Here is a 15,798-nt window from a genome sequence, read left to right as displayed (position 1 = left end):
CAGGTAAACTGTACGTTCGGAATAAAAACTACGCGCCATTCTTTTAAAAGAATAAACAATACAATATTGTAATAAAAAGTTCTAACTGACATTGAGTTAGATTTTATTATAAAACTAACTGAATGTCAGTTGTAGCTTTTTTTGCTTTAATTAAAACCTTTTAACTTGATTATTGGTAGGCAATAAAACTAGTACAACGATTTCGCAAGATTATCGTCATCGTTATTTTTAAAAAATGCATAAAACTTCCTCTTATTTTCTCCAGATCGTGGGACAAAGTGTACGTGGTCGCGCGCGACGGTCGCATGTCGTTCTACAAGGACCAAAAGTCGTACCGCGCGGCGCCCGAGCAGGGCTACCGGGGCGAAGCGCCGCTCGACCTCAACGGCGCCGTCGTAGAGGTCGCCGCCAACTACACCAAGAAGAAGCATGTCTTCCGCGTCAGGTATGTCTCGCTCATACACTTCTAATAGGGATAATGATGAGAGAGAAAACTTTAACTACCTTTTTCCGTGTCTTTCTTCCTATGTTTCGGGTTGCTTTATGCTTAACACCGATTAAGATTGTGTCAAAAATAAACGTACTTACATTTCTTTTTTTGAAAAAAAAAAAGTGTACGCAACACTATTTTTTCGGAATAAAAAGTATCCTATGTCAGGGCCTAGTTACCATGCCTGTTAATCTGTTTAGTAGTAATTTTAGCGAACGGGATTATAATGTTAAGAAAAGTAAGTTTCTTAACATTATACTTGCTTTCAAAATACTAGTGTTCATGATGACATTTGTTTCATAACACAATGTTTTTATATTTCAGACTCAGCAACGGCGCAGAATGGCTGCTGCAGGCCCACGACGAGGCCGAGATGGGGGCGTGGCTTGACGCGCTGCGGGCGCGCACGCACGCGCCGGCGCCGCGCCCGCACACGCTGCCCGCACAGCACGCGGAGCCCAAGCGTCGCTCCTTCTTCACGCTCAAGAAGAAGTCAGTCCGCACGCTAACATTCCTATACTCGCCCTAACATGCACGTATGAATCACTGATCACTGACAATGGAGGCCCCTGCCATGTGTAGTCTCGCTTTGACAATCTTCTGTCTGTTTCATGCTCAAGAAGAGTTATTTCGTATTCTTATTCCTTTCCCTAACTTTGCACGTATGTATCACAGATCACAATGGACGACGCCTACTAATTCGTCTCTGTGTATGTCGGTCCCCGACTTGTATGTCCCAGAATATTACAGTGATGAAAGCACAGTAAAAAAATGCTGCCCATTGTCCAAATTCGCCCCCATATTACATTGAAAGATTTTTATTTACATTATTACCACACATATGTTTTATTGTTTACTAATAATATAAGAATTGTTATGATTATTAAAAATGTTCATGTTTTAACAAACTGCCTGCCCTTTCACCGTCATTGCTAGTGAATGTACGCATGATCCTACTAACATAAATAATAAAGAAACTTATTATCTTTTCATTTGACAGCAATTTAAACGTATTTCGTTTTCTGTTTCCAGCTAATTCCACCGGCGATGGACAGCCGCTCTCGAGTTCCGTCATCACATTTCTCATTAAGCCGGGTATCCACCGGCGTACCGTAACCGCAACTGAACGAGTAACCCCGTAGTTACATAGTATACACAAGTATACAGGTCGATTACAGTCCACTAACCAGATCCCCTAGCCGACACGTTCTCTTTACCGCTTCTTTTTGAATCGATCAAAATGTATGGAATTGACTCGACAAGTCGAATGTCGACTATATTATCGAACGCTTACGTCAATTTGATACATTTAAGCTAGGGGCGGGGTTTCGGTTGCGGTTACGGCCGCGGTGGGTGGGGCTCCCGCCGCGTCCCCCCGTACTCAGTGCGCCGCACGCCACAGTACGCGCCGGAGTGACGCCGCATATTTCTCTCGACGCTTGCTCGTGTAAGCTTTGCCAATGATGAAATAGTGTCAGCGCGGCCCGACCGACGTCTGTCGACTTGTTATTATTTTGTTGCGTACAAACGTTATTTAAGACTGTTCTATTGAGTGTTTGGATCGTTTGCCTTCGTCTGAAACTGTATTTATTGTGCGGGGCCCGCCCCCGAGTAAAGATTATATCCGTACGGTATGAGCCCACCCTTATTGTAATTGTTGTAACGATATAAAGAACATATAAAAATTCTAAATGCGACGCTATTTATGAGTAGAATAGTTAACTGAGATGAGAATATATATTATTTATTTATATACTTATAATCCGAAGCTGATTTAGTTCAGTTGGAACGTTCGATATATAAGATGAGAACTTAGATGTTTTATTAGAGTAACTATTGACCAATCGTCTGCTGCGAATGGAGTTTGGACTTCGTATGATAATCGCATTTATCACGTTTCCCATGATTTTTTTTATCGATTGACATCCGAGTGTAATTACTATTAGATACGTATCGCTAGTGACTCCGCGTCCCGTACTCGACGTCGCTGTATGCGCCGCTTTTGGATTTTATATCAGACTTCTTAGACACGTAATATTAAGGGGGTAGGTGTTAGTTTGGTGCGGCGATGTCGTAGTATAACCGAGATGTAAGTACGCTTGACGCTTGTATTTTTCATATGAATAATAATTTTACTGCCAACTCTTCACAAATTGTTACTTTCGTAATGTGTACCCTCACTTGCTAGATGTTAGGGCGCCGGCGCGACGGCGGCCATTTTCATTCGGGTCGTCCGTCTCGCTCCCGCATGTATAACTTATGTTTTATTTCAATATTTTATTTCTAAAATTTTACTTTTTTGAGAAAGAATAAAATAAACGATGTTTTCAAATACATTTTGTTTTTATTTAAAAATTTAACCCTGAACGAGAAATGCTAATGGATTTCGACTATCCGATTACGCAAATATCTACAAAATATTATATAATGAATAAAGTCTTTTCCCAGAAAAAAAGCAAAATATTAACCACTTACTACACTTGATACTTTTTCTGCTCCACATTATACAAAATTACATTCAAGTCTTATCGAGGCGTAAGAAAGTAGGTTCAAGTATACTTTCAAGATATATCTAAGATAAAAATTGACGATATAGATAAAATATTTTCTCACGAATTTGTGACTAAGATACAGTTTCCGTGAACTTATCAACAGAATAACTGCTCAACAATGATCAAAATTATATTTTATTTCTTCTGTATATTTAGTTATTGCTCTGTGAGTGTTGCTCAAAATGCTAGGGTTGCCGGAGGAGCTATCAGTGAAAGGGAGACTAGACCATTTCAGGTAATATAAAAACTTTGCTTATTCACAATATCATACTTACTTATGTTCAGGGCTCGGAAACCTGGTTAATTGTCGCGATCCTGTTCGTGAGAAGCGCCATACATTTTCAAAAGAGCGTTTCCATTTCGATTCTGCTCTGAACGGACCGAAATTATTTCTGGTTTTGTTCTAAGAGCAAAATAAAATCGCTCACTGCTCAAAATACCGGTTAGAACCGTTCGCGATATCGCTCGCCCCGCCCACTCACACACACCACAATCCTCACCCATTCCTTTTAAAAACTAGCTTTTTAGTTGAATTTATTCTTTCCTAAGATTAAAGCCGTCCCCTGAGCAAACGACCGTACATTTGCCGCGTTGCCGAGGTCGCACCAAAACCCTATTTTTGTTTTATTATAGTTTTATAGTTTTAACTTTTAATTAACCCTATTATAGTTCAAAATTGACCTAAAAAAATTAAAACGTGAAATATGTAGCACATATGTAGTTTATGATATTGTCGATCTATTGGCGTGTGTTTCAAATAAAAGTCATTTGTAAATACTACGAGATGCTGAATGTTTTATGCTTGAATTTCAATAAATTCGTTTTACTTTGGAAGCAAGCGAATCATATCAACAAAAATAGAAAATTTAAAACGTGGAAAGGAATGTTGATATATACTGGAGATTATTGCTGTATTTTTGTTATAACTTTGTAGCTTTCAATTTATGAGTTTATAAGGCTCTAAATATGGTAAATTATGGAATCTCCGTAGGGGAAGGGCCTTAAAGTCAAGCAGGACGTTAATTTTCAAACGATACCCAAGAACATTATAGTGTCGCCACTCCATCGAAATACAGAAAGATTTCGAAATGAATATGAATAAAAATAGAGGTAAGAAAGTGTATTGATATTAAAGAGTACACCGCGTTGATGGCTATAAGTGACTTCAGTACTAATTTTAAAGAGGAAGGGTTTGTTTGCATGTATGAGACTTCAATAAGTACCGTTACATCGAGAGCAAAATGGATGGTTCTCGCGAGAGACATTATTATGCTAGTACAATAGTATGCCTCTGATCCGCGTCATGAACTAACACAGGTAGCCCTATACCTCCGTGTGGGGACGACAGGTGAGCTAGGGTTCTGCGGCGGCGCGCTGGTGCACCCCGAGTGGGTGCTTACCGCCGCGCACTGCTGCTACCACGCCGGACAGAAGGTGGACCACGGACAGGTGAGGAGAGGTTTAATTTAAGTATGTTATTATTTTTAGCAATATTCCGCGAACTCTACGAACGTCGTTCGTAGAGTCAACAATCTGAGGATGCTCCGGTGTTGGGGCGAAACGCGCGTCGAAGATTTCAACTTGCATGGTGGTGAGAGGCCTTGCACGAATTTGCAGGTTCTTGCATGCGAGTGTACGCATAGGCAGTGTGGGAGAGGAGGGAGGTGCTGTACGCTGTACGCATGCCTATGCGTACACTCACTCATTTACTTGCATTACAGGTTGAGGTTTATTTCGCGGAATATTGCTAAAAATAATAACATACTAAATTTAAAGTTATGGATTTCCGCAAAGTAACGCCTGATTCTATTAACTTGAGGTTTAATTTTAAATACATGAAAGGGTCAGTTCAGGATTTACCTATGCCATGGCCTATAAGCGGCAGCGTCCTATGGCGTCCTAGGGCGGGTGGCGGCGTCTTAGGATGGCGGCAGAGTTCGTACATAGGGACGGCAAAATTAAAGTGGCATTAAAAATATAAATCCGGCACTGGTTAGGATACTGTTGCCCAATGCATTGCACCATCCAACACGATTTTGTTAGAAAACATCTTTAGTTAGATACATTTATAAAGTGAAAAAATAAAAAACTTTAAAATTAGGTTGAGTAATTATAGGTAAGTACTTAAATAAAAATAATCTCCATAAGATTATATTTGTTGTGTTTTAAATAGTAATTAATTGGAACGAAGTTTTTTATTATTATAGTCATTAGCCGCCCGTACTGACGTTTAGATTTAGATCCAAATGAACGTGAGTTTGAGTATTTAGAAAGTGTGCGAATTTTTTACACAACAACCTAGTAAGTTAGGTAGTTGAGACTTGAGGCATGTTACTGATATCTACACTGTAGAGTACTGTTACCCCCTGTAGAGTGTAGAGTCTACAGGGTGTAACAAACCTAAGTGATAATACTTTAGGGTGTGTATGTGTTACTTGTAGAGAGTTCACTGTGAAAGTAGCAGCGCTGAAAGCAAAATTTTTTAATCACCTTTGTATGGGCAAGCGCTCCAGCGTCCACGACTCACGAGTTTTCATACAAAAGTGAAAAAAAAATTGGTCGTTCAGCGCTGCTACTTTCACAGTGAACTCTCTACAAGGAACACGTACACACCCTTAAGTATTATCACTTAGTTTTGTTATACCCTGTAGAGTTCACTGTGAAAATAGCAGCGCTGAATGTCTTAACTTTTTTTTATATTTGTACACTTCCTAAAGTATTTTCACATAGTTTTGTTGCACCATGCATAAGTATTTAAAATTTTTAAACCCTAATCAGGCGATCCTTGGCGCTCATTCCCTCTACGACCGCTACGAGAACGGTCGTCGCATCGTCAACGTGGAGCACATAGAGGTGCACCCGCAGTACGACCCTGCGACCTTCGTAGCAGACCTCGCCCTGCTCAAGCTGGCTAACATTGTGCAGCTTACTGGTAAGTATATTACTAGCTTAAGTCCTATAGGCTATATATTTATACTCTACAATTTGCATGGATAACCGCTCAGTCTAAGCTTAGCGGTTATCCATTTATATCAGCCCTAGTAGACAAGTGGCAAGCGATTATCGTAAACGCTAACAAAATGTATGCGATTTGACATATTTTAAGTCGTTGCTTCGCTAGCGAATACCTACTATATAATTGGATGCTGTTAAGCATTGGTGTGTCATCCACTCATCCCACATCGGACTAGTTTTGAGTAATCGGCTTTTAAGTTTTTTTTGGATAATCTTTATTCTCTGCTTATTTTAGGCAAAAAAATGTTATTGTGCGATATTATTTTTTTTGTTAAAATGCGCAGATTATGCTTATGAAAAAAGAAATTTATTTTACATTCGGTTTTAAGAGAAAAAGTATAAAAATAGGGCTTTTTACATATAACATTAATGTCCCATTATATAAAATTACCTCGTCACGTCCACACCGCTGAACCGATTTTTCCGAAATTTGCTATGGAGATACTTTGAGTCCCTGAAAAGGTCATAGAATCCTTTTTATTCCGAAAAAATGTACGGTTCCCAGGCATTCAATAAAAATTATTTCTGCTTATACCGCTAGATGGATTTCAATGATATTTGGTATGTAGGTACGTTATGTGTCGGGAAAGGACATAGGATACTTTACATCCGGGAAAAAGGTACGATACCCGTATGATAACCAAAAATGATTTGCGCCTAAGCCGCTGAACCGATTTTGATGAAAATTGGTGTGCACATACTTTGACTCTCATGAAAGGACATAAGATAATTATTATCTTGAAAAATGTACGTTACCGCGTTATAAGGTTTCCTATTTTGCGCCTCCTGAACAGATTTTGATGAAACTTGGTATGGAGATACTTTGAGTCCCGGAAAAGGCCATAGGATCCTTTTTATCTCGGAAAAATGTACGGTTCCCAGGCGTTAAACAAAATTATTTCTGCTTATACCGCTACAATGGATTTTGATGATATTTGGTATGCAGATACGTTATGTCTCGGGAAAGGACAGAGAGTTCCTGCTTCTTCTTCCCTTCCCGCAGAGTACTCTTGTGTATTGCGCACACACTTGGGCACTATAAAATTACTCCTACATAACTGGCCTGTTTTCATTGAAACCAGAGTGCTCTTGTGTATTGCGCACACACTTGTGCACTATAAAATTATTCCTACATAACTGGCCTGTTTTCATTGAAACCAGAGTGCTCTTGTGTATTGCGCACAAACTTGGGCACTATTAAACTATTCCTTCTTAACTGGCCAGTTTTCATTGAAACCAGAGTGCTCTTGTGTATTGTGCACACACTTGGGCACTATAAAATTACTCCTTCTTAACTGGCCTGTTTTCATTGAAACCAGAGTGCTCTCGTGTATTGCACATACACTTGGGCACTATAAAATTACTCCTGCGTAGCTGGCCTGCTTTCAGTAAAACCAGAGTGCTCTTGTGTATTGCGCACACACTTGAGCACTATGATATTACTCCTGCGTAACTGGCCTGGTTTTATTGAAACCGCGCGGCCACCGCCACCGAAACCGGTGTGGGAGTTTTTTTGTTTATTATAAATACCAGCATTGGACATTAGGCATAATTATTCAAATACTCGTTAGTCTAATTAAATTATTAATCTAATTGCAAACTAAAATTAGAATACATTTTATACATATTATTAATTAATCAACTTACGGGTAATTTCAGATGCACAATAATTACTTCATCAATCTGATTAATTTGTAATCTGATTAAAATTACTAATTACTTTTTGCCCAACTCTGCACGTGATAAGCTAATTATTTCTACATTAACTAAATTTAATCAAAATCAGTTCAGCAGCTTAAACGCAAATTAATAAAGTTTATTGCGTGAAAACCGAACATTTTCCAAATTTCAGCCAAATCGGTTCAGCGGTTTGAGCGTGAAGAGGTATCAGACAGACAGACAGACGGACAGACAGACAGACAGACAGACGGACAGACGGACAGACGGACAGACAGACAGACAGACAGACAGACACACTTTCGCATTTATAATATTAGTATGGATATCCTTCTCCAAAACCTTACGCAATATCTACATGTACTCAATATCGATATCATAAGCCAATTTCATTTTTGTTGACTGCGCGGGAACCGTACATTTTCCGGGACAAAAAGTATCTAATGTCATTTTAATTGATTCAAAGTATCTGCATACAAAATTTTAGCAAAATTGGTTCAGCGGTTTAAGCGCAAATCATTTTAGAAACATTGTACATAAATGCTATAAACAAAACTTCACTTACAGGAATAAGCATTAACCATTTTTGTACTCTAGAATATGCTACGGTTGGTTTTCAAAAAAATGGATTCCACTGTCGTAAACCTTATGTTATAGAGAACAAAACTGCATTATTAACTCAAAACCCGATTTTATGTGGGATGAAACACCAATGCTTAACAGCAGCCATATATAATGTCTAATCCCAATCATTTTGTGGCATCGTGTTGGCGTTAGCGTTTATAAACGATACTGTGGTCTGATTTTGTATGGAATGTGTAGCCTTTTCTAGCCATCGAAAGAACGACAAAATACGGGCATTTCTGTCAGTCTCTAGAATTAATTTATTCGGTTGAAGATAGATGACGCCCGCTACTCCGTTGTGCCAAAAGTCGTTTATCGCGCGAGAACCGTACATTTTTCCGAGTTAAAAGTACCCTATGTCTTTTCCCAGGACTCAAAGTATCTCCATACCAAATTTCAGCAAAAATGGTTGAGCTCTTTGGGCGTGAAGAGGTCACAGACAGACAGACACACTTTCGCATTTATAGTATGTAAGTATGGATTATGTTTCAGACACGATAGACGTGGTTCGACTGCCGTACCTCGACATATCGTCGTTCAACTTCGCGGGTCAGGGCGGCCTCGTGTCCGGCTGGGGAATCGCCGCTCCAGGTAAAATCGATTTTATTTCTCGGGAATAAGGTTTATGAATCATGAGTCTTTGATTGTACAATCACTGTAATGCCAGGGCCGCACCTGCGTAGTGCTTTGTGCCTAAAACGATACTATTGGACGATCTGCGTGTATCAAATACTTCTATCAGTTTGAATAGAAGTCTTTGGTGTATCGTTCAATGGTATCGTCTCATAGCACGAAGCTTCGTACGTCAGGCGCATGTGCGGCTGCGGCATAAGTTTAAGTATTTTTCAAAAAAGTCCGTTTATTGCCTTTTGTTGTAAGTACCTATCTCTTTTTAGGGTTCCGTACCCATAGGGTAAAAACGGGACCCTATTACTGAGACTTCGATGTCTGTCCGTCTGTCTGTCCGTCTGTCTGTCCGTCTGTCTGTCCGTCTGTCTGTCCGTCTGTCTGTCTGTCTCCTGCAGGCTGTAACTCAAGAACCGCTATAGCTAGACTTCTGAAATTTTCACAGATTATGTATTTCTGGTGCCGCTATAACAACAAATACTAAAACAAAATAAAGTTGTTATTTAAGGGGGGCTCTAATACAACAAACGTTATTTTTTGTGTCTTTTTGACTAGTAATCCATAATGTCAACACAATAGATACTTAAAATTTTCACGAAATCCTCAATTATATGTGAACTTTAATAGTAAATATTAAAATTAAAATGAAATAACTAATTAAGGGGGGCTCCCATACAAAAACACATTTTTTTCCAGTAGTTTCGCTGTATAACGGTACGGAACCCTTCGTGCGCGAGGCCGACTCGCACTTGGCCGATTTTTTGTAATCAGCCTCTGGTATGTTTGTTTAAAATACGATGTTTATACGTTTTATTATAGAATTTGAATTGCTCTATCCATTTTAATAAAAAAATTGCAATGTAAAAATTATGAGTCGTGAAAATATAAGTAATTAAATGGTTAATAATGAAAAACTTAAAATGTGTTTTTCTATAAGGGATACATAAAAAAAATCTAGATTGGAAGTCTGTTTGCAGATGAGCTTAAAACATCTCCATTTTGTCAGAGCAGCTATCCAAAAAGGCAATTTCAATTTTCTATGCAAAAATGCATAACATTAGGTATACGATAGCATCAAACCTCATATAAAAACTTAGCTAAAAGGCCCCCAGGTAGCAAAAAATCCGGTTTCTTTGTTAAGTGTCCTTGTTTGAAATGGGATACGTGCGAGCGAGATGTTATACGTTTTGTATATGTGGGAGCAAGAAAAAGAATACATAGTTTGAGTGTACTACTAATATATATTCTGTGGTTGAGTTACTATGGATGACCAAACGAATGATAAATGATTTCACATTCAAATGTTTTGCTTAGCTCATGCTATACGTCCGTGGTAGATGCGATTCTTGCTCTGTGCTCTGTTTTTTTGGACTCGGCTTGTATTTCTGGACTTTCTTCTTCGTGACTACCTGTGCTCGTTTTGTGGACTTGGTTTTGTGCCGCTGATTTGGAACAAATGGCGACCTATACGAACGAGGAATATGCTGATATGATAATGTGTTACGGATATTGCGATGGCGTGTCATCTAGAGCTCGTGCGGAATACACACGACGGTATCCCAACCGCCGCGTCCCAGGTGTCAGTGTGTTTGATGCGGTTTACCGACGAGTCAGAGAGACTGGCTCAGTTTCAAAAAGACGGTCTGACCTGGGTCGTCCACGTGTAAATAGTGACGACGAACAAACAACGACTTAGATCGGATCATCTTCGATGGATCTTCGGTACTTAAATGTTGTTGGAAAATTGGAACCAGATATTCAACACGACCATAACACGACGGCTGTCCGGCCTGTCCGACAATCGCTAGATACGACGTAAAAGTTTTGATTGTTATTTAAGTATAACGTATTTTGTGTAACGTAAATAAATAAATTACCATTTTAATATTGTTTTGTTTTTTACTTCCAAGTTTAAATGATATTCTAAAAAGTTTTGCTAGAGTTAATACTTACCTCGTCACTGTTAATATTTGCAATATGCCACCGAAACGGGGCAAGTTATAATCGCTGACTTTTTTTAAAAAAGATGCGACTCCATTCGAACTCAAGTAATGAGGGATTTTCCTATATTTTTAATTTGATTGTCAAACAGTTTCCATTTTAGTAACTAGATGGCGTATGGGTAGACAACTATCGGTAATACCAGGGAATACCATCAATAATTGCTACAAAACTGGGTAAAAGAATGTAAAACTTGATACATTTCAACTTGAAAAAGACGCAATAATATTCCAATGAATAGGATAATAAAATTATTATATCGATGTTTTAGCTAAAATACACGGAAGAAATAGCCCTATTCACCGATATTCACACCAAATGTCACAGGAGTTATACATTTTGGTTTTGACAACATCTTACCTGCACTTGTGCAAGATAACGGAAATTTAATGGCTAATATTTTACCAATAATGAATATCAAAAGCCCAAAAACCACAATTTGGGAAAAAATAATAAAAACCACACCAACAATAAAAAGTAGAAGAAGTTTGAAAGTGACATGCCCGCCAAAACTCTTTCAGTTGTCAAGTTTCAGTTTGACAAGTTTTTATTATGTCAGCGTGTTCCTAAACTATTACCAGTGTACTGGCCTAATCGCTTAGGCCAATGATCACTTAGGTTTAAGATATTTTGATTTATGTCACACTTGACAGTACACTGATATTTTTTGGAAACACAACCCATATGTAGTCAGTGATGCCAACCTGCAGATAATTTCAGATCGGTGAGGAACCAATAGAAAATCTAGAAGTGTCTATCCTTACGCCATCTAGTTAAAATTGTTAAAATTAAAATTAAAAAATATAAATGAAAATCCCTCATTTAGATGAATTTTTAGCTCAGTATATGCAAGTCATATAAATTTTCGTTACTCGGGTATAAAAATAATAACATAAAGTTTTCAAATTAAGAAGATAAATGACAATATTTAAAATCTGTTAGAACCTCCCCCCTACAATAGCTTAATTATTTTTTTAACAAAAAAATTAACCCTATACTTACAACAACAAAAGAATTTTCGAAATCGGTCCAAAACAGCGGAATAATGATCAAAGCTATCTGTCTCGATGTAAAAACTATGAAAAACACTAATAATATTAAACTTAAAATAATAAAGTCATAATCAATAATGTGATGTTGCAAGATGTGCCCTCAATATTGCCCGACTAGAATGTCACACGTGTGACTTTAGGGGAGGGGGCCAGGCCCCCCTCATTGTTTATTTCCAAACCAACTAGCAACAGACTAGTTATAATAATAATAATAATAATAATAATCATTTATTGCAGGCAATAAACCCATATAAAATATATAAAATTAAATTAAATTAAAAGTTAAAATTAAATAGTACATAAACATTGTGAATTTTAAATAATAATACAATAGCCACGATTAAACTACCATGGTCTTAACCAGACCAGTAGCTTAGATCCTTTCGAAAAAAAAAAGCAAGATGTGGGCAGAGACAATGATGAAGATTAATCTAATGTATCATTAGCATAAAACAACGTCGAAACCCCCAAACAAGGAGGCCGGAGCTGTTCACCACCTTCGAACCATGGTATATCTTGGAGAAAAATCTGACTTTTTGGTAAGATTTACTTGGAATTTAATAAATATCCAAAATCACTATAAGTTTCCTTCTTCGGATGAATCGAAATCTGAACGATCTGACGACCTCTGTGGCTCAGTTGGTGGGCTGTTGGTAGCTCAAGCCGGGGTCGCGGGTTCGAATCCCGCTGACAGAACAAAAAGTTTTCAAAGTTCCTGGGTCATGGATGTGTATTAAATATGTGTATCATATTATAATAAAAATCTATATATTATATAAAACTCAAAAGGTGACTGACTGACTGATTGACATAGTGATCTATCAACCCACAGCCCAAACCACTGGACGGATCGGGCTGAAATTTGGCATGCAGGTAGATGTTATAACGTAGGCATCCGCTGAGAAAGGATTTTGATAAATTCCAACCCCAAGGGGTTCAAATAGGGGATGAAAGTTTGTATATAATAATACTTCTTAACGCGAGCGAAGCCGCGGGCAAAAGCTCGTCTTAAATATATGTATAGTATAAATCCGTTGTCTACACAAGTCCTTCGGGTACTTACCACGGGGCCAGTGGTGTGAAGGTGGTGTGAAGCGTCTATAGATATTATTATTATTATTATAATCACAATATTATCCAGATAAATCGGTTTTTCATTAGAAATGGCGAGGAATTTCCTCGATTACTTATGGATCCCATCATCAAGTGATATTTTTATCAACATGGTACCAAATTCGGATTAAACCCGATACAAGAGCGAGAGCGAAAAAATCTTGAAAATCAGCCCACAAACAGCGAAGTGATCGTTGAACATACAAAAAAACAGACGAACATAATATAACCTCCCCCTTTTTGGAAGTCGGTTAAAAATTATGGTCTACTCAGATACATGATATTTACAACATCATGTCTCTGGGTCTAATCTAAGTACACATTCTACACATCAGCCGCTAGAATTGGAGCACCATACATGATCCTCGTATATTATATTTAGTTACATGACATTCTTAAGAGGATTCCACACCGCCATTTTTTCCATACAAACGTTGTCCCCTGTTTCCTCCCTGGATAATGCTAGTAGAGTTATAATTTTTTTCCTGAATATCTACGGCCACTAATACAATGTCCCTATGTTTTCTTTTTTTTCATAATTTAATTATTAAATAAGATATGAACGTTCAAAAACCCAAAAAAATGGCCAGATTTTCCACTGTGTTCAAACGTCCAGAAAACAGATTTGGATAGATTATACAAAAAAAGCAAAACATAGGAACACAGCTCAAGCCTTTTTTTAATCTTTAATGAAAAAAGTACTTAAATCGGTTAAGTTTTGGAGAAGGAATCAGGGGACAACGAATCGTTGATTTTCTGGATTTTCTGCAGTTGTCTCTATCGCGTTCTGCGGTATAGGCTTGAGGTAAGGGAGACAGCTATAGATATTACACGTACTTTTTTTTCATTTCTATAGCCGCTGTTGTATCCTCTTAAATCTAATAGTGAGTGTGGCAAAGTGCGCCATGCCGGCAAGTGCGCCAAATAGCTATAATTCCATACTGCTTATTGGAAATTTCCAATCAGTAACATGGAATATGGCGCACTTTGTCACACTCACTGTATAATAAGAAATTGTATATTAATGACATATGATCTTCTTTCTCTCTCTGTTAGGCGTGACGTTCGTGTCTCCGACGCTGCGCGAGCGGCTGATGACTGTGATGACAGATCCGCTGTGCAACACCAGCTACTACAATCTGCTGCCCCCACACACCGTTTGCGGGTTCAGCATAGACGCCGGCACGTGCAAGGTAAGTGGAAAGGCAAGTAGGTAGGGAAGCAAGAAGGTAGCAGGTAGGTTGAGAAAATTAACGAGACTTGGAGGTGGGTGCTTGTCCCGAATGTCCTCTGTACAAATGTACTATCAGAGAAGTTGATTCCTATGCAAATCGGGGACCTAAGTAGTTTGGTTGCGTTACGTCAAACCCAGCTGACAGATCACAATTAACATTGAATTGACATATTCGACCAAATAATGTTGGTCTGCCAATTGCATAGGAATCAACTTCCTCGATGGTACTATCAGGAAGTTGATTCCTAGGCAGATGGCGTCAAACACATCCGACCGATCACAGCTCACGTTGAATTGGCATAAGCCGACCAAATGACGTTGGTCCGTCAACTGCCTAGGAATCAATTTCCTCGATGTTCTCTACACATTGTACAACTTATAATAATCTGCTAAGTTGTCTACTGGGAAAATCCAATGGTTAATCTCCATCCATCCAATCAATGATTGATCTGAATACTACAATACTTTGTTATTATTTGTCTTTTGTTGCGATTCTCAACAGTAAAAAATGTTAAAGCTTAGGTTATTGCTGCTGATAAGTGATAACGGTAAATAATTATTAAGTATAAGTAATTGTTATGGTTGTTACAGGGTGATAACGGCGGACCAATGACGATATTTTACAACACAACGGAGGAGAATATTTTGGTAATTATATCACAATTCACAGACTTACGCTGAAGCTTAATAACCCTCAAGCTAATAACATACATTATTTGCTTGTAAGTTGTTACGCATACTTTTACTTTGCTTACACATAGGGTGAACATGACTAGTGATTGGACACTACTATTTATTGGACAGAGCACAAAAACACTATATTCATTAAGGTTGCTGTTTTTCTTTAAAATCAGGTGTTCTTTTACTTTAAAAACAGGCAGATTTTAAAGCAACATTAATAAGTATTGTGTTTTTGTGCTTTGTCCAATGACTGGTACTGTCCAATCTAATAGTCATTTACCGTATTTATTATCTTCTTCGATGATGATAATAATATAGGTATCTATTATCTGCATAATTCAACTTTTTAATTACAGATCGGTATAGCATCGTTCGTGGACGCGAGCGGCTGTAACGTGGACACACCGTCCGTCTTCACGCGAGTACAGCGGTTTCTCGACTGGATCAGCGAAATTACTGGTATCCCGTTAATCTGATGCATATTCTCTGATTAAAATGTTATGTATTTGATTATTATAATATTCACTTTGTTTAAGAAAATAATATATTTAATTTTAAAAAATGCACTAAAACTTTATAATATTTTTTGAATGTGCCCACTCTTTGGTACTATGCCGGACAATTTGACTATATAAAATATTTAGACAATCCTTTCAAAAATATTTAAACAGCGAATATTCAAGATCTGCTTGTCTCTGTCTAACACATTGGAAAAGTCACTTGACAGACAAA

At 38.0% G+C, this 15,798-nt stretch overlaps 2 protein-coding genes across 12 annotated transcripts in view; both read left to right on the top strand.

Annotated features, from left to right (window-relative positions):
* Positions 1–2,824, top strand: part of LOC121734854 (spectrin beta chain) — a 78,185-nt gene extending 75,361 nt beyond the window's left edge. For 7 of the 11 annotated variants that reach the window (XM_042125489.1, XM_042125490.1, XM_042125491.1 and 4 more), the window contains 3 exons: positions 266–445; positions 815–982; positions 1,523–2,824. In XM_042125489.1, coding sequence (XP_041981423.1) covers positions 266–445; positions 815–982; positions 1,523–1,526 — 352 coding nt within the window. In that variant the 3' untranslated portion in view covers positions 1,527–2,824. Of the gene's footprint in view, positions 1–265; positions 446–814; positions 1,035–1,522 lie in introns of those variants that run through there. The other 4 variants (XM_042125486.1, XM_042125482.1, XM_042125483.1 and 1 more) reach the window with 1 other exon arrangement.
* A 336-nt stretch (positions 2,825–3,160) lies between these two features.
* Positions 3,161–15,542, top strand: LOC121735042 (brachyurin-like). Its single transcript, XM_042125709.1, has 7 exons — positions 3,161–3,277; positions 4,360–4,491; positions 5,821–5,974; positions 8,851–8,949; positions 14,208–14,344; positions 14,977–15,033; positions 15,423–15,542. The coding sequence occupies exons 1-7, from the start codon at positions 3,161–3,163 to the stop codon at positions 15,540–15,542; spliced, it is 816 nt and encodes a 271-aa protein (XP_041981643.1).
* Positions 15,543–15,798: the final 256 nt, after the last annotated feature.

This window comes from Aricia agestis, chromosome 16 (assembly GCF_905147365.1).
Source record: "Aricia agestis chromosome 16, ilAriAges1.1, whole genome shotgun sequence".
NCBI lineage: Eukaryota > Metazoa > Arthropoda > Insecta > Lepidoptera > Lycaenidae > Aricia > Aricia agestis.
The sequence above is the reverse complement of the archived record's forward strand: the minus strand, read 5'-3'. Positions and strand labels throughout refer to the sequence as shown.